At 49.7% G+C, this 19,355-nt stretch overlaps 1 protein-coding gene across 1 annotated transcript in view; it reads left to right on the plus strand.

The window, feature by feature from the left end:
- lats1 (large tumor suppressor kinase 1) overlaps nucleotides 1–19,355 on the plus strand; it is a 64,540-nt gene that overhangs the window by 34,304 nt on the left and 10,881 nt on the right. The window contains 2 exon segments of the mRNA XM_085996769.1: nucleotides 2,006–2,011; nucleotides 10,092–10,674. Coding sequence (XP_085852895.1) covers nucleotides 2,006–2,011; nucleotides 10,092–10,674 — 589 coding nt within the window.

Genomic DNA, 19,355 nt, shown 5'->3' on the forward strand with positions numbered 1-19,355 from the left:
CTCTGTTTCCTGTCACTTAACCAATTTCATATCCACGTTGCCACTGTCCCTTCTGTTCCATGGGCTTCAATTTTGCTGGCAAGCCTATTATGTGGCACTTTGTCGAATGCCTTTTGGAAATCCATGTACACTACTTCAACTGCATTACCCTTATCAACCCTCTCTGTTACCTCATCAAAAAACTCGATCAAGTTGGTTAAACACGATTTGCCTTTAACAAATCCGTGCTGGCTTTCCTTCATTAATCCGCACCTATCCAAGTGACTGTTAATTTTGTCCATGATTACTGTTTCTAAAAGCTTCCACACTACCGAGGTTGACTGAATTTGTTTGCGAAGGTAAAGAGGGATTTGGCCTGAATGGGAATTCAGTGCTGAGCTCTTGAGCTTGAATCTGCAAGAGGGTAGGCAACTGAGAAAGTTAGTTCTACAGTTAATGTTCGTCTATAGCACAGCACTTAAGAGTATAGAAGTGTTGGGATCAGGTCTTGGGCTAATAATGTACGCATGGTGCGAGATATCCTGGATCTACAAAGCAGCCAGGATGAATTAACATTGGTTAGGCTACAGTTGGAGTACTGTGTCTAGTTCTCAGCACCCCATTCCAGCAAGAATATCAGAGCTGTGGAAAGGGTGCAGTAAGAGGCAAAAGAGAATGATGGTAGGAATGAGAGGTTATGCTTGGGGAAAGATGGGCTGGAATCTCATAAAGCTTTTCAAAATTATGATTACTCTACAGAATTAATAAAGCAGTTGGAATAGAAACAGGCTTACCCAAGTACAGGAAACTTTCGTTTAACCGGCAAAATTCAGGAGCCGTTTCCTATAAGTTTTTTTACTTCTCGTTACTTTTTTTTTCCAGTTGTGGCTCCCAAGCGTCTAGCTGAAGCTGTTGCTTAGCTACAGAGACGCTTTTAAGCTGCGGCCGACTGTTTTGAAGCTGTTGCAGGGTTTGTTGTTTTATACGGCACTGAGAAGCTCCGTATGTTTTAACATTAGCGCTGGTTTATACAGCAGTTTTGATGGGACGGCACCAACTCGGTCCCATCGGTGCCGGATACCAGAAAGTTTCCTGTACAAGTGGAGAAAATATCAAGAGAAAGGAGCTTTGAGTAGTGAGATAAAAACGTTGTAGAAGGGGCAAGGGAGATCAAAAAAAAAATCAATGAGAAAACATGGAAAAGGAGTAAGGATGAGTGTCCCAATAAATTAACGACCAGATTAAATGGTATGTATATGAATGTCGAAAGCATTCAAAGCAAAATTGGAATTAGAAGCATTAATAACTATGGAGAGATAAAATATAGTAGCTATAACTGAGACATGACTGGGACTTAATATTCCTGGTTACATTTTCAGAGGCGATCAGGAGGGGGGAAGGCAGTGGGGTTGCAGTGTAGGATTCTGTTCGAGCACTGGAATATAAAGATGTCTTAGTCGTGTGTTAAGGGAGAGTCAATATGGATCGAATTAAGGAATAGGTAGGGAAATTCTACAATTCTCAATGTGCATTACAGGCCACCAAAGATTAGTTAGAGGGGGAGGTTTACAAATAGTTCAGAGAGATATACACGAATGACAGGGCCATAGTGGACAATTTTAACTATCCCAGACTGCAATAAAGTTAATGCATGTGGCCAAAGCAGGAAAACATTTTTAGTCTGTATCCAGGACTGCTTCCTGGATCAGTATGTTTCTGGTTCAACAAGTAAAGAACCGTTGCTTGATTTTGGTTCTGGGAAAGAAAGTGGGGCAAATAACTGATAGGAGAACAATTGGAAAGTAGCAAACAGAACATAGATTAATGTAAGAATAGAAAGGGATAATGAAGAGTCAAAGATAAGTGTGCTAAACTGGAAAGGGGCAAAATTCAAGATATGTAATCTAGCCTAAATTAGCTGGGTAGAAAAGTTAGAAAACAAGCTGACTGATCAGTGGGAGATCTACAAATGGGACGATAGCGCGCAAAATAAATATCCTTCAAGAATAAAATAGGTGCAATTAAGAATAGAGTCCTGTATATGAACAAAACAAACTTAAAATGAAAGCATATGATAACATTAAGACCAACAATACTGAAAAAAATCATGAGGTTGAAACAGACCAAGGCATCTTTTAATGGAAATCTGGAAAAAGTAAAGCAGAGGAAGGTACAAGGCATTAGTTTTAGATTGCTCTAGCAAAGAACTGGCACAGACATGATGAACCAAATTACCTTTTTTTTTTTACGAATAATCTCTTTTTTTGGTGGTAGTTGGAGGAATTTCGGCTTGTCTTCTGATACTGCCATGGGATCTTTAACAATCACCTGGTTTAGCAGCTTGCCTGAAAGATGGCACCTTTGACAATGCAGCACTCACTCGGTACTGCACTACAGTGTCGGCCTGCATCGTGTGGTCAGGTCCTGGAGAGTGGGGCCTTGTGATTTAGAGATGAGAGTAATACCAACCGAGACAAACTGACATGCAAACCAATATACAGGTGCAAAATCCAAATTTATAATGGTAAGAAACACCTGTGGGAAATCTGTCTAATTATGTTTTGCCACTTGAGACCTACCTACTGACAAGGCCAAGGGGCATAAGTTCTGTTCCCTTCCCACAGCTTCTGTACTTTTCCTGTGGTGTCCATTCTCATATTTGCTGCGGTTTCTGCCCCTCAGTATCTCTTGTGGTACTGTGTGCACGCATCCTCTATGAGAATTGGTTGAAGTAAGCTGGAACAGTTCTGAACAATGTTTTGTTTCTTAAGAAAAGGATAGCATGCTTTATTCCTCTCGCGGGTTCAGTCCTGGTTGCTGTTGCCTTCTCACCCACCCTATTCCAATGCCATTCCTCAACTGTCCCTTTCATGATGCTGTTCTCATCGTTTCAGTTCTATTTGACACTACATTTCCTCCAGTGGTTTCTCCTGCTGTGCCCTTTTAGTCCCCAGAATACTTTTGAGTTGTATCCTTGGTCCTCGCCTCGGGTAAAAAGAAAGGTCTTGCATTTATATAGTGCCTTTCACGACCACCAACGTCCCAAAGTGCTTTACAACCAATGAAGTACTTTTTGAGGTGTAGTCACTGTTGTAATATAGGAAATGCAACAGCCAATTTGCTCCCACAAACAGCAATGTGATAATGACCAGATAATCTGTTTGTGATGTTGGTTGAGAAATAAATATTGTCCAGGACACCAGGGATAACTCCCCTGCTCTTCAGAATAGTGCAGTAGGATCTTTTACGTCCACCTGAGAGAGCAGACAGGGCCTCGGTTTAACATCTCCAACAGTGCAGCACTCCCCCAGCACTGCACTGGAGTGTCAGCCTAGCTTTTTGTGCTCAAGTCTCTGGGGTGGGACTTGAACCCACAACCTTCTGACTCAGACGAGAGTGCTACCCACTGAGCCACAGCTGACGCTGGGTATGTTTATAAGTATGGCATCACCTTCCACACGTGTCCCCATGGCATCCACATCTATCTCTACTTTCGCCATTAAATCAGTCACCATTGCTACTCTCTCCAACTGCCTATCAGACATGAAGACTGGGATGACTCCAGTTTAATAGCGTCAAAATCAAAACAATCCTCCTTAGCCCCCACCAACATCTCGAGCACTGCAAAAAGCTTCGAGCACCACTGCAAGTGTGGTAAATGGGCATGACAACCATCTACAGTGCTTGTCATCCAGTCATGACACTTTGTCCCGCCTGCCTTGGTTTATAGACCCACAGCTCCCAAAACAGACTCCCAACTCTCTAATATACTGCCTGAAAGGGTGGTGAAAGCAGATTCAGTAGTAACTTTCAAAAAGGAATTGGATAAATACTTGAAAAAGAGAAATATGCAGGGATGCGGGACTAATTTAATAGCTCTTTCAAAGAGCCAGCACTGGCACGGTGGGGTGAATGGCCTCCTTCTGTACTATAAGATTCTATGATAACTCCATTTATTTGTTCTTGGCAGTGATGGATGAAACTATTTTTAGCTGTCCTGCAGCTGGGATCTCCCTTCTTGTGTTGAGTTCTATGGAATGTCCAGTGGTGTGTGGAGGGTGCAGATTGATGAATATAGATTGATCCAGCTAGTAGTTAGTCTTCATTCTCCACACTGCCATCGACTATCCCCATAGGCCTTGAAGGGAGTACATGTGTTTTAATCCTGTTCTAGGAGGTCATAGAGTCATAGAGTTATACAGCATGGATAGAGGCCCTTCGGCCCATCGTGTGCGCGCCGGCCATCACGCCCTGTCTAATCTAATCCCATATTCCAGCATTTGGTCCGTAGCCTTGTATGCTATGGCATTTCAAGTGCTCATCCAAATGCTTCTTGAATGTTGTGAGGGTTCCAGCCTCCACAACCCTTTCAGGCAGTGAGTGCCAGACTCCAACCACCCTCTGGGTGAAAAAGTTCTTTCTCAAATCCCTTCTAAACCTCCTGCCCTTTACCTTGAATCTATGCCCCCTAGTTATTGACCCTTCTACTAAGGGAAAAAGCTCCTTAGTATCCATCCTATCTATGCCCCTCATAATTTTGTACACCTCAATCATGTCCCCCCTCAGCCTCCTCTGCTCCAAGGAAAACAAACCCAATCTGCCCAGTCTCTCTTCATAGCTGAAGCGTTCCAGCCCTGGTAGCATCCTGGTGAATCTCCTCTGCACCCTCTCCAAAGCTATCACATCCTTCCTGTAATGTGGCGACCAGAACTGCACACAGTATTCCAGCTGTGGTCTAACCAGTGTTTTATACAGCTCCATCATAACCTCCTTGCTCTTGCCTTCATTAGCCGAGGCATAGAATATAAGTATCCCATATGCCTTTTTTACCACCTTATCCACCTGTTCCGCCGCCTTCAGGGATCTGTGTACTTGCACACCCAGATCCCTCTGACCCTCCGTCTTGCCTAGGGTCTTACCATTCATTGTGTATTCCCTTGCCTTGTTAGTCCCCCCAAAGTGCATCACCTCGCACTTTTCCGGGTTAAATTCCATTTGCCACTGTTCCGCCCATCTGACCAACCCATCTATATCGTCCTGCAGACTGAGACTACCCTCCTTGCTATTTACCACCCTACCAATTTTTGTATCATCCGCGAACTTACTGATCATACCTTTTACATTCATATCCAAGTCATTAATGTAGACCACAAACAGCAAGGGACCCAGCACCGATCCCTGTGGTACCCCACTGGCCACAGGCTTCCAGTCACAAAAACAACCTTCGACCATCACCCTCTGCCTTCTGCCACTAAGCCAGTTTTGTATCCAATGTGCCAAGGCACCCTGGATTCCATGGGCTCTTACCTTCTTGACCAGTCTCCTGTGCGGGACTTTATCGAAGGCCTTACTGAAATCCATGTATACCACATCCACTGCGTTACCCTCATCCACACACCTAGTCACCCCCTCAAAAAATTCAATCAAATTAGTCAGACATGATCTTCCCTTGACAAAGCCATGTTGACTATCCCTGATTAATCCTTGCCTCTCCAAGTGGAGACTAATTTTGTCCCTCAGAATTTTTTCCAATACTTTTCCCACCACTGATGTTAGGCTCACTGGCCTGTAGTTCCCCGGTTTTTCCCTACTCCCCTTCTTGAATAATGGAACTACATTAGCGGTTCTCCAGTCCTCTGGCACATCCCCTGTGGCCAGAGAGGTTCTGAATATGTGTGTTAGAGCCCCCGCAATCTCTTCCTTTGCCTCACACAGCAGCCTGGGATACATTTCGTCCGGGCCTGGGGATTTATCCATTTTTAGGCCTGCTAAAACCGCCAATACCTCCTCCCTCTCGATGTTAATATGTTCGAGCATATCACAGTCCCCCCGCCCTATTTCTATGTCTACATCGTCCCTCTCCATAGTGAAAACAGATGCAAAAAATTCATTTAGAACCCCTCCTACATTTTCCGGCTCCACACACACAGATTGCCACTTTTGTCCCTAATGGGCCCTATTTTTTCCCTAGTTATCCTCTTACCCTTAATATACTTATAAAACATCTTAGGATTTTCTTTTATTTTGCTCGCCAGTGTTATTCCATGGCCCCTCCTTGATCTCCTAATTTCTTTTTTTAAGTATCCCCCTGCACTTTTTGTACTCCTCTAGGGCTTCCTCCGTCTTTAGCCTTTTGTATCTGCCAAAAGCCCACCTTTTTTTTTTAATCCATTCTCGTATATCCCCTGACATCCAAGGTTCCCTGTGGTTTTTGGAACCACCCTTGACCTTTACGGGAACATGTTGCCATTGTATGATCTCAATCTCCCTTCTGAAAGCCTCCCATTGCTCCGATGCGGATTTTCCTACAAGTAGCTGATCCCAGTCCATTTTGGCCAGATCCTGCCATATCCTATTAAAATCGGCCTTCCCCCAATTTAGAACCTTTATTTCCGGCCCATCCCTGTCCTTTTCCATGACCACCTTAAATCTCACCATATTATGGTCACTGTCACCAAAGTGCTCACCTACTAGCACTTCTTCCACTTGGCCGGCCAGATTCCCTAGAATTAGGTCCAGTACCGCCCCCTCTCTTGTAGGACCTTTTACATGCTGGCTCAAAAAGCTCTCCTGGATGCACTTTAAGAATTCTACACCCTCTGTGCCTTTCACACTCTGACTATCCCAGTTAATATTGGGGAAGTTGAAATCCCCCATTACTATTACCCTATTATTTGCACATTTCTCTGAGATTTGCCTACATATCTGTTCCTCTATCTCCCCCTGACTGTTTGGAGGCCTATAGTACACTCCCAGCAAAGTGCTTGCCCCCTTCTTGTTTTTAAGCTCCACCCATATGGCCTCATTAGAGGAACCTGCTAATATGTCATCCCTCCTTACTGCAGTAATTGACTCCTTAATTAATATTGTGACACCCCCTCCTCTTATAACCCCCCCTCTGTCTCGCCTGAAGATTCTGTACCCCGGAATATTGAGCTGCCAGTCTTGCCCCTCCCTCAACCATGTCTCCGTGATAGCAACAATATCATACTCCCATGTGTTTATCAACACCTTCAGTTCATCCACCTTATTTGCAAGACTCCTTGCATTAAAATAGATGCCATCCAGCCTTGCCCTTGTATATTTGCCCTGTCTACCAAGCTGACTTGTTTTTTTTCTCTATAATTGGCAGCATATCACCCCCTATTTCAGCTCCCCTCTGTATCCCATCCCCCTGCCAAGTTAGTTTAAACCCCCCCCAACAGTGCTAGCAAACCTCCCCGCAAGGATATTTGTCCCGCTCTGGTTCAGGTGCAACCCGTCCGACTTGTACAAGTCCCACCTTTCCCAGAAGCAGGCCCAGTGATCCAGGAAAGTAAAACCCTCCCCCCTACACCAACTCTTTAGCCACGCATTCATCTGCTGTATCCTCCTATTCCTATACTCACTAGCACGTGGCACTGGGAGTAATCCAGAGATTACAACCTTTGAGGTCCTGCTCTTTAATCTGTTACCTAGCTCCCTAAATTCTTGATGCAGGACCTCATCCCCCTTCCTACCTATGTCGTTGGTCCCAATGTGGACCACGACCTCTGCCTGCTCACCCTCCCCCTTAAGAATGCCCTGTAGCCGCTCAGTGACATCCATGACCCTGGCCCCAGGGAGGCAACAAACCATCCTGGAGTCACGTTTGCGGCCACAGAAACGCCTATCTGTTCCCCTTACGATAGAATCCCCTACCACTATTGCTCTCCCACTATTTTTCCTCCCTTTCTGAGCAGCAGAAGCGTCCAAAACTCGGCTGCCCGTGTCCTAACTCGCACCAAGTCCCCTGCACCTTTCACCCCTGTGCTCGCTGACCTACATTGGCTCCTGGTTAAGCAACACTTTGATTTCAAAATTCTCATCCTCGTTTTCAAATCCCTCCATGGCCTCGCTCTCTCTAATGTCCTTCAGCCCTACAACCCCCGAGATATCTGCACTCCTCTAATTCTGCTGCCTTGAGCATCCCTGATTATAATCGCTCAACCATTGGTGGCCGTGCCTTCTGTTGCCTAGGCTCTGGAATTCCCTGCCTAAACCTCTCCGCCTCGCTACATCTCTTTCCTCTTTTAAGACGCTCCTGAAAACCAACCTCTTTGATCAAGCTTTTGTCCTAATTTCTCTTTGTGGCTCAGTGTCATTTTTTGTCTTTTAATACTCCTGTGAAGTGCCTTGGAACATTTTACTACGTTAAAAGCGCTATATAAATACAAGTTGTTGTTGTTCTAGAGTAAGTGTTGGTTGAAGCAAACTGACAATGTGACGTGTGCTGCCTTTATGTACCACATGGTAATAAAGTAACCATCTGAGTGTGTGTTGACAGTCGACCCTCTATAGTTTCCCCAGACCAGGTTAATGCCAACAATGTGTGGAATATATCCCCTTCAAAGAATGAAGATATTACCAAGTGGTAATCTTTGCTACATCTCTAACCGGGTCCTCATTTTATAGTGTGACTGGGATATCATTTGTTCAGCTTGTGACTGTCAACTGTATGCAGTTGTATATGAGTCAAATTGGGCATGGAGGGGGAAGTGCCATATTGATCATTCAAACTTGGTGCACTGAAAGGTATCAGCTTTGATTCAGTGGTAGCACTCTCCTCGCTGCGTCTGGGTTTTAAGCCCCGCTTCAGAGACTTGGGCGCATAATCTAGGCTGACACATCAGTGCAGTCCAACACTGTTGGAGATGCCATCTTTCGGATGAGACATTGAACCGTAGTCCTGTCTGCCCTCTCGGGTGGATTAAAAAAATCCTATAACATTATTTGAAGAAGAGCATGGGAGTTCTCCCTGGTGTTCTGGCCAACCATCACAACCAAAAACAGATTATCTGGCCATTATCTCATTGCTGTTTGTGGGACCTTGCTGTGCACAAATTGGCTGCTGCGTTTCCTACATTACAACAACGATTGCACTCCATTGACCAATTTGGGATATCCTGAATGTGTGAAAGGTACGATATAAATGCAAGTTTGTATTATTCTGAGTTGATACTGTATTGTTTCTTTGTTGCTCAGCAAATCAACAAATTTTTAATAACTTCAATAAACATTTTCGAAATTTGTATTTAAAAAAGAATTTTATTTTATTGATACTCCTTTTCTCAGTTGGTGGGAATTTGCTGAGTCAGTTGGAATTTCCATGACCAGTACATTGAGCTGATGGAGTACTGAAATGCAACCTAATGCGGGACACCTAATCTTTTCTCTCCCTCCCGCCCTGTTAGTTATGTGTCTGATCTCTGGACTGTGCTATGAGGGAGGGGTGAAATGCATCATAACACAAAACGGGAACTATTTTCCTCTAGTAATTACCCTGATGATTAAAAGCAGCTTCTCAGAAGTCACCTGTTTCAAAGCCAAGAGTTCCTGTCATTGGATTGAGTTGATCCAATAGAGGGAGACAAAGAAGAAATTGTTCAATTTTTATCGAAGGGGAATTTAGGACCGGAAGTTCCCAACTCATTACCTTAACTGCAAAGCTTTAGAAAGGAGCATATAAATCATTCTAATCATCAGTAGGTCTAGTGTGCTAATTACAACATTAATGCTATTTTCAGTTTGTGGAATTTTATCAAGCAATGTCAGCACAGTGAAAGTTTAAAATACTAAGCAAATCGTATCTAATATATTAAAATCTAATGTCTGTGGACATTTCCTGTCAGCGTTTCCATTATAAACTTCTCTATCCACATTTAGAAAGGGAACTGTCTATGTAAACTTGTCTTGCTGTAGTTCTATCCTCTCACCAGTGGGGGATGCTGCACTGTTACCACTGGCAGGAGAGTGTAATTGCAACGTGGCAAGGTGACATAAGCAGCTTCCATTATATATGTGGACATAGGAATTTATAATGGAAATATAAAAATAAGGACAGTATGTATGATAAAATGGGAATTGAATTGTGTCTGTGTGCCCTTGTCCAATTAGCTGCCCCACCCCCAAAATCCCACTTCAACCAAAGACTTGGTCTTGTCTCCCCGTGTACAACACTACAGGAAATGAATTAGAAAGTATTTAACGTTGTTGATCTGTTCTTGAATAAATTGTACACTCTGCAATCAGAACTTGTATTTTGAGGACTTCATTTTGAAAATTTAGTCTGTCTTTGCTTTGTTTGCTTGTAGGTTGGGTTGTCAAAAGATGCCCAAGATCAGATGCGCAAGATGTTGTGCCAAAAAGAGTCGAATTATATTCGCCTAAAAAGGGCAAAGATGGATAAGTCCATGTTTGTGAAGATCAAGACCCTGGGAATCGGTGCGTTTGGGGAGGTCTGCCTAGCTCGGAAAGTAGACACCAATGCATTATACGCTATGAAAACACTGAGGAAGAAAGATGTGTTGCTGCGGAACCAAGTTGCTCATGTGAAAGCCGAGCGGGATATCTTGGCAGAAGCTGACAACGAGTGGGTGGTTCGACTCTATTATTCATTCCAGGACAGAGACAACCTTTACTTTGTGATGGACTACATTCCAGGAGGAGACATGATGAGTCTCCTAATCCGAATGGGCATCTTTCCAGAACCTCTAGCACAATTCTACATTGCTGAACTAACCTGTGCCGTGGAAAGTGTCCACAAAATGGGCTTCATTCATAGGGATATCAAACCAGACAACATCCTGATTGACCGAGATGGCCATATAAAGCTAACTGACTTTGGGCTTTGCACTGGTTTCCGTTGGACACACGATTCCAAGTATTACCAAAGTGGTAAGTAACAGTTACTAACACGTATGGTAAGGGAATTTTACTGCAGTTAGGGAACTGTTACTAGCTGCTCTGTTCAACCTGATTAGTTACTTTAATTACCATATTATAGTACTGAGACTTGATGATCAATCCAGACAAACAACCCTTTTGGCCCCCGGTGGAAGCGCATCAGAGTGGGACTTCTGCATTCCTGTGGACAAGGACTCTAATCTTGTCGCAAGTACTAGGGAGGGGGGGTCCTTGACATTGTTGGGTTGGGCCACTCATGCCTGTAAGACCAGTTCCACCAGAAGGAAAATCGGAGAGGCACCATGCTGCTCCAGGGATGTGGACTGAGGCCGGGTAAAGGCTCTGTGAAGAGAAGTCCAAAAGGTTCTCTGCTGCTAGGGGCAGTATGTCTGCAAGTACCTCTGTCTTGTAGAATCTTTAGAAGTTTATTAGGGGTTGGGCAGAAGGGCGAGCTTGCTCCCCTGATCAGAATTTGTAACACTGGTTGCACAAGTGAGATTCCACCGTATTATTTACACATGACTAATTGCCCACTTCAGTGTTTGCATGTGTGACTACTGGAAAGTCTATGTCCACAGTTGTGAAATTTTTATCCAGCTGGGCCCTACCTAGACAAGTCTTGAAGCTTCTGCCCCACTAGCTACGGATCCTGTAAGCTTGCAAACAATGTCTGCAAAGTTGTCATTATTCTCACTATCCTACATCTCTGTTGCTCCTTACTTTCGACTCGTTTATTTTCTCTTTCACTTCTCTTTTCCACTCCTGCCTCTCTCTCATCATTTGAAGCAGAGGAAGATATAGGGCTATGGAGGGAGCGTGGGGCAGTGTTATTTAAGATTGGTCTCACAGAGCCACAGACATGATGGGCCAAGTGGTGGCCTCTGTTGAAAATCTCTCTGGTTATGGTTCTCTGTTCCTTAGGTTCTGCTTCTCTCTCTTTCCTTCACTAGTTTCTCTTCAGTTGCCTCCTTATTGTGTGTAAAGCACTTTAAGACACTTCAACATAAATTATATATTAAAACCCGAGAGTGCACAACACTGCAATGCTCCCAGTCCATTGTAATCAGTAGGTAACATCCCAGTATATTAAAATAATGGGTAATGCTGCGATGGCAACGCTTGCTCCAGAGGTGGAACTGTAACCTCTTTCAGCCTGTTAGAAAAATCACAACTAAGAGTAAACAGTTTCCCATCATTAACCAGCATAGCCATGAAAAATTCACCTAGAACGCTTTTAGAAATTAAAGGCTTGCTTTCTGCCTCCTCTTCTGTACACCTCTCCACTTCCTGCGCTCTGCTCCCTCTCCTCCTCCTCCTGCGCTCTGCTCCCTCTCCTCCTCCCCCTGCGCTCTGCTCCCTCTCCTCCTCCTGCGCTCTGCTCCCTCTCCTCCTCCTCCTGCGCTCTGCTCCCTCTCCTCCCCCTGCGCTCTGCTCCCTCTCCTCCTCCTCCTGCGCTCTGCTACCTCTCCTCCTCCTCCTGCGCTCTGCTCCCTCTCCTCCTCCTCCTGCGCTCTGCTCCCTCTCCTCCTCCTCCTGCGCTCTGCTCCCTCTCCTCCTCCTCCTGCGCTCTGCTCCCTCTCCTCCTCCTCCTGCGCTCTGCTCCCTCTCCTCCTCCTCCTGCGCTCTGCTCCCTCTCCTCCTCCCCCTGCGCTCTGCTCCCTCTCCTCCTCCTCCTGCGCTCTGCTCCCTCTCCTCCTCCCCCTGCGCTCTGCTCCCTCTCCTCCTCCTCCTGCGCTCTGCTCCCTCTCCTCCTCCCCCTGCGCTCTGCTCCCTCTCCTCCTCCTCCTGCGCTCTGCTCCCTCTCCTCCTCCTCCTGCGCTCTGCTCCCTCTCCTCCTCCCCCTGCGCTCTGCTCCCTCTCCTCCTCCTCCTGCGCTCTGCTCCCTCTCCTCCTCCTCCTGCGCTCTGCTCCCTCTCCTCCTCCTCCTGCGCTCTGCTCCCTCTCCTCCTCCTCCTGCGCTCTGCTCCCTCTCCTCCTCCCCCTGCGCTCTGCTCCCTCTCCTCCTCCTCCTGCGCTCTGCTCCCTCTCCTCCTCCTCCTGCGCTCTGCTCCCTCTCCTCCTCCCCCTGCGCTCTGCTCCCTCTCCTCCTCCTCCTGCGCTCTGCTCCCTCTCCTCCTCCCCCTGCGCTCTGCTCCCTCTCCTCCTCCTCCTGCGCTCTGCTCCCTCTCCTCCTCCCCCTGCGCTCTGCTCCCTCTCCTCCTCCTCCTGCGCTCTGCTCCCTCTCCTCCTCCCCCTGCGCTCTGCTCCCTCTCCTCCTCCCCCTGCGCTCTGCTCCCTCTCCTCCTCCCCCTGCGCTCTGCTCCCTCTCCTCCTCCTCCTGCGCTCTGCTCCCCCTCCTCCTCCTCCTGCGCTCTGCTCCTCCTCCTCCTCCCCCTGCGCTCTGCTCCCTCTCCTCCTCCTCCTGCGCTCTGCTCCCTCTCCTCCTCCTCCTGCGCTCTGCTCCCTCTCCTCCTCCTCCTGCGCTCTGCTCCCTCTCCTCCTCCTCCTGCGCTCTGCTCCCTCTCCTCCTCCTCCTGCGCTCTGCTCCCTCTCCTCCTCCTCCTGCGCTCTGCTCCCTCTCCTCCTCCTCCTGCGCTCTGCTCCCTCTCCTCCTCCTCCTGCGCTCTGCTCCCTCTCCTCCTCCTCCTGCGCTCTGCTCCCCCTCCTCCTCCCCCTGCGCTCTGCTCCCTCTCCTCCTCCTCCTGCGCTCTGCTCCCTCTCCTCCTCCTCCTGCGCTCTGCTCCCTCTCCTCCTCCTCCTGCGCTCTGCTCCCTCTCCTCCTCCTCCTGCGCTCTGCTCCCTCTCCTCCTCCTCCTGCGCTCTGCTCCCTCTCCTCCTCCTCCTGCGCTCTGCTCCCTCTCCTCCTCCTCCTGCGCTCTGCTCCCTCTCCTCCTCCTCCTGCGCTCTGCTCCCTCTCCTCCTCCTCCTGCGCTCTGCTCCCTCTCCTCCTCCTCCTGCGCTCTGCTCCCTCTCCTCCTCCACCTGCGCTCTGCTCCCTCTCCTCCTCCCCCTGCGCTCTGCTCCCTCTCCTCCTCCTCCTGCGCTCTGCTCCCTCTCCTCCTCCTGCGCTCTGCTCCCTCTCCTCCTCCTCCTGCGCTCTGCTCCCTCTCCTCCTCCTCCTGCGATCTGCTCCTCCTCCTCCTGCGCTCTGCTCCCTCTCCTCCTCCTCCTGCGCTCTGCTCCCTCTCCTCCTCCTCCTGCGCTCTGCTCCCTCTCCTCCTCCTCCTGCGCTCTGCTCCCTCTCCTCCTCCTCCTGCGCTCTGCTCCCTCTCCTCCTCCTCCTGCGCTCTGCTCCCTCTCCTCCTCCTGCGCTCTGCTCCCTCTCCTCCTCCTCCTGCGCTCTGCTCCCTCTCCTCCTCCCCCTGCGCTCTGCTCCCTCTCCTCCTCCCCCTGCGCTCTGCTCCCTCTCCTCCTCCTCCTGCGCTCTGCTCCCTCTCCTCCTCCTCCTGCGCTCTGCTCCCTCTCCTCCTCCTCCTGCGCTCTGCTCCCTCTCCTCCTCCTCCTGCGCTCTGCTCCCTCTCCTCCTCCCCCTGCGCTCTGCTCCCTCTCCTCCTCCTCCTGCGCTCTGCTCCTCCTCCTCCTCCACCTGCGCTCTGCTCCCCTCCTCCTCCTCCTGCGCTCTGCTCCTCCTCCTCCTCCCCTGCGCTCTGCTCCCTCTCCTCCTCCTCCTGCGCTCTGCTCCCTCTCCTCCTCCCTCTGCTCCCTCTCCTCCTCCTCCTGCGCTCTGCTCCCTCCTCCTCCTCCCCTGCGCTCTGCTCCCTCTCCTCCTCCCCCTGCGCTCTGCTCCCTCTCCTCCTCCTCCTGCGCTCTGCTCCCTCTCCTCCTCCTCCTGCGCTCTGCTCCCTCTCCTCCTCCCCCTGCGCTCTGCTCCCTCTCCTCCTCCTCCTGCGCTCTGCTCCCTCTCCTCCTCCTCCTGCGCTCTGCTCCCTCTCCTCCTCCCCCTGCGCTCTGCTCCCTCTCCTCCTCCCCCTGCGCTCTGCTCCCTCTCCTCCTCCTCCTGCGCTCTGCTCCTCCTCCTCCTCCACCTGCGCTCTGCTCCCCCTCCTCCTCCTCCTGCGCTCTGCTCCTCCTCCTCCTCCCCCTGCGCTCTGCTCCCTCTCCTCCTCCCCCTGCGCTCTGCTCCCTCTCCTCCTCCTCCTGCGCTCTGCTCCCTCTCCTCCTCCTCCTGCGCTCTGCTCCCTCTCCTCCTCCCCCTGCGCTCTGCTCCTCCTCCTCCTGCGCTCTGCTCCTCCTCCTCCTCCTCCTGCGCTCTGCTCCCTCTCCTCCTCCTCCTGCGCTCTGCTCCTCCTCCTCCTCCCCCTGCGCTCTGCTCCCTCTCCTCCTCCTCCTGCGCTCTGCTCCCTCTCCTCCTCCCCCTGCGCTCTGCTCCCTCTCCTCCTCCTCCTGCGCTCTGCTCCCTCTCCTCCTCCCCCTGCGCTCTGCTCCCTCTCCTCCTCCTCCTGCGCTCTGCTCCCTCTCCTCCTCCTCCTGCGCTCTGCTCCCTCTCCTCCTCCTCCTGCGCTCTGCTCCCTCTCCTCCTCCTCCTGCGCTCTGCTCCCTCTCCTCCTCCCCCTGCGCTCTGCTCCCTCTCCTCCTCCTCCTGCGCTCTGCTCCCTCTCCTCCTCCCCCTGCGCTCTGCTCCCTCTCCTCCTCCCCCTGCGCTCTGCTCCTCCTCCTCCTCCTCCCCCTGCGCTCTGCTCCTCCTCCTCCTCCTCCCCCTGCGCTCTGCTCCTCCTCCTCCTCCTCCCCCTGCGCTCTGCTCCTCCTGCGCTCTGCTCCCTCTCCTCCTCCTGCGCTCTGCTCCCCCTCCTCCTCCTCCTGCGCTCTGCTCCTCCTCCTCCTGCGCTCTGCTCCCTCTCCTCCTCCTCCTGCGCTCTGCTCCCTCTCCTCCTCCTGCGCTCTGCTCCCCCTCCTCCTCCTCCTGCGCTCTGCTCCCCCTCCTCCTCCTCCTGCGCTCTGCTCCTCCTCCTCCTGCGCTCTGCTCCCTCTCCTCCTCCTCCTCCTGCGCTCTGCTCCCTCTCCTCCTCCTCCTGCGCTCTGCTCCCTCTCCTCCTCCCCCTGCGCTCTGCTCCTCCTCCTCCTGCGCTCTGCTCCTCCTCCTCCTCCCCCTGCGCTCTGCTCCCTCTCCTCCTCCTCCTGCGCTCTGCTCCTCCTCCTCCTCCCCCTGCGCTCTGCTCCCTCTCCTCCTCCTCCTGCGCTCTGCTCCCTCTCCTCCTCCTCCTGCGCTCTGCTCCCTCTCCTCCTCCCCCTGCGCTCTGCTCCCTCTCCTCCTCCTCCTGCGCTCTGCTCCCTCTCCTCCTCCTCCTGCGCTCTGCTCCCTCTCCTCCTCCTCCTGCGCTCTGCTCCCTCTCCTCCTCCCCCTGCGCTCTGCTCCTCCTCCTCCTCCTCCTCCTGCGCTCTGCTCCCTCTCCTCCTCCCCCTGCGCTCTGCTCCTCCTCCTCCTCCTCCCCCTGCGCTCTGCTCCTCCTCCTCCTCCCCCTGCGCTCTGCTCCTCCTCCTCCTGCGCTCTGCTCCTCCTCCTCCTGCGCTCTGCTCCCTCTCCTCCTGCGCTCTGCTCCCCCTCCTCCTCCTCCTGCGCTCTGCTCCTCCTCCTCCTGCGCTCTGCTCCCTCTCCTCCTCCTCCTGCGCTCTGCTCCCTCTCCTCCTCCTGCGCTCTGCTCCCCCTCCTCCTCCTCCTGCGCTCTGCTCCTCCTCCTCCTGCGCTCTGCTCCCTCTCCTCCTCCTCCTGCGCTCTGCTCCTCCTGCACTAAGTTTTGGGATGCTAAAAGGAGACTAATTATAAGTTTTAAATCGAGATGTCAAGGATAATTTGTTCTTTTCATTGCACCAACAACCGTCACTCCTTCTCCTTCTCCTCCACCTGTTTTACCATCTACTCACTCTTACTCCGGTTTCACCATCTGCTAAGCGTACTCTAATTTCTGTTTTGCCATCGGCTGTGCACTTTCCAACTCCTCATACTGCTGCTTAGGCACCTGTTTTTCTTCCAATACCACCTGGCCACACGCTTGCCTGGGTCCTCTCCTGGATGTTTTTCTTTTGCTCCTGGCTCAGTCTCTCAATCTCTGTGCCGAAGAACCTCTTGCTCTTCATTTCCTCAATATGCTTCTTTCACTGGAATAATCTACAACTAAGGACTCGATCTACTGCCAACTCTTGACTTTTTCTGATTGAAATCCATTACCTCTTTTTTGTATATGGGAAGTGTTTGAGGAGTGATGCAGATGTAAATCTGTTTGTGAATCTGGCTCTTTAAATGCAATAATACTCTGTCTTGGTGTTAGTTCTTGATTCCTCTTCCTTTATGTCAGCTGTGGCTCAGTTGGTAGCACTCGAGCCTCTGAGTCAGAAGGATGTGGATTCACGTCCCGCTCCAGAGACTTGAGCACAAAATCTAGGCTAGCACTCCAGTGCAGTACTGAGGGAGTGCCGCACTGTCTGAGATGCTGTATTTCAGATGAGATGTTAAACCGAGGCCCTGGGAAGACACCAAAGATCCTATGGCACTATTTCGAAGAAGAGCAGGGGAGTCCTCCCCAGTGTCCTGGCCAATATTTATCCCTCAACCAACATCACTAAAACAGATTATGTAGTCATTATCACATTGCTGTTTGTGGGAGCTTGCTGTGTGCAAATTGGCTGCCGCGTTTCCTACATTACAACAATGGCTGCACTTCAAAAGTACTTCATTGACTGTAAAGAGCTTTGGGACATCCTGAGGTTGTGATAGATGCTATAGAATGCAAGTCTTTCTTTCTCACATATTGAGAGGAGTGGCAAACGTTCAGACTTTAAGGCTGAATTCACACTGGGTCTGACCAGGCTGTCGTCTTTTGTAATCGTGCACTCTTTTCTCCTTTCTGTGCATTCTTGATAGAACTTGCAGTTTTGTAACATAATTTGAATCGACATACTAATGCTGCAGTGAAGCACGAGTTTACGTTTTGTGTCTGTTCCTTTATTCTGACGTTATAGGAGGATTTACCATTCAAATCGGAGGAAGTATTCCATTTGATAAGATTTGGGCAGTGTCAGGACTGTGCAGTCATTTTCCAAATATGCTACTTGATGACTATTTAGGGAGACACTGTCCCTGTAGTTCCATATTTTGTAACAGTGTTGCATACATTCATAGGTTAATGGGAACTCGCCTCATTTTGCCAGTCCCAAACCTCGACTCGGTGAAAATATATAGTGGGTGTGTAATGTGGATATCATTAACTGCAGGAGCATGCTCAAAAATCTCTTACAATAAAAGATTGGCCAACTATTATACTCTATTATCATACGTTAACTTTGTGTTCAATTGAAGCAATTTAAAAGCGGGAAGTTTTCCAAAGCTTCTATCTGGGTGTGGAGCTTTGCTGGACAGGAGCGTAGGTCGGAGGTTAGACTATTAATGCTATAGGGCCGACTTCAACCCATGCTCCTATCTGGGAAAAGAAACATGAGTGGAACATCCGGTTATTGCAGGAAGTAAATTGGTTGCACTTTATATGAACTTTGTCCAGGGAGTTTACTTTCGACGGATGCAGTGGTTATCAGCAGATTAAAGGGTGGACACCCAGGGTAATTGAGAGAGTGGTGTGTTGGGCGACTACATTATGGAATTATTGGGCAGAGCAGCCACATAGTGTCATCTTTAGTGTCTAACGCATGGGTCTACCTGCTACCGAATGGAGGCTTTTGCACACAAAGTACAGCACAGAAACGAGCCATTCGGCCCAAATGATCTAATCCGATGTTTATGTTCCACACAATCCTCCCACCGAAGTTTCCTTTAAGCTGTGAAGCTGCCTGGAGCTCCCGCACAGGCCGCTTGCTGGCTTTACAATAGGAAAAACTGCATGTGCATGGGAATTTGAATGGGCCACGCAACCCGTTAAAGGGGCTGTGCACCCAAAAAAATTTAAAGGGAACATTGCCTCCCCACCCCTCTTCATCTCACTCTATTCACATAACCTACTATTCACTTCTCCCTCATGTGTTTAGCTGCTCCATAAATGCATCTATGCTATTTGCCTCAACTACTCCTTGTGGTAGCAAGTTTCATATTCTAACCACTGAGTAAAGAAGTTTCTCCTGAATTATTAAAATTATTTAAAAAATAAATAGTTAGCACGGTGGCATAGTGGTTAGCACTGTTGCCTCACAGCGCCAGGGACCCGGGTTCGAATCCGGCCTCGGGTGACTGTCTGTGTGGAGTTTGCACATTCTCCCCGTGTTTGCGTGGGTTTCCTCCGGGTGCTCCGGTTTCCTCCCACAGTCCAAAGATGTGCGGGTTAGGTTGATTGGCTATGATAAATTGACCCTTAGTGTTAGGGGGATTAAATACGTGGGGTTACGGGGATAGGGTGAGATATGTGTCGGTGCAGGCTCGATGGGCCGAAATGGCCTCTATCTGCACTGTGGGGTTTCTGTGATTCTGTGATTTGCTCTAGCAAACAGCCAGTATAAGCACAATGCACCAAGCAGTCTGCTTTAAACTTCCATGGCATATCTTCTGGATCATTTTTGGTGTCCTGCTCTGCCATCAGCTGATGCCGGGCATCCTTGTCTACCTCCTCTCTGTATGGTGAAGTTGTGTACATGCTTTTTAATTTGAGACCCTGGCAGCGCTATACTGCAGTATGCCCTCTGATCTGTCCAGGCATCTGGAGCGTTTCTTCAACATGCTGATCGCATGTTCCACAATTATCTGGGATATGATTGAA

This window comes from Somniosus microcephalus, chromosome 9 (genome assembly GCF_052327205.1).
Source record: "Somniosus microcephalus isolate GS21.2 chromosome 9, FLI_Smic_1.0, whole genome shotgun sequence".
NCBI lineage: Eukaryota > Metazoa > Chordata > Chondrichthyes > Squaliformes > Somniosidae > Somniosus > Somniosus microcephalus.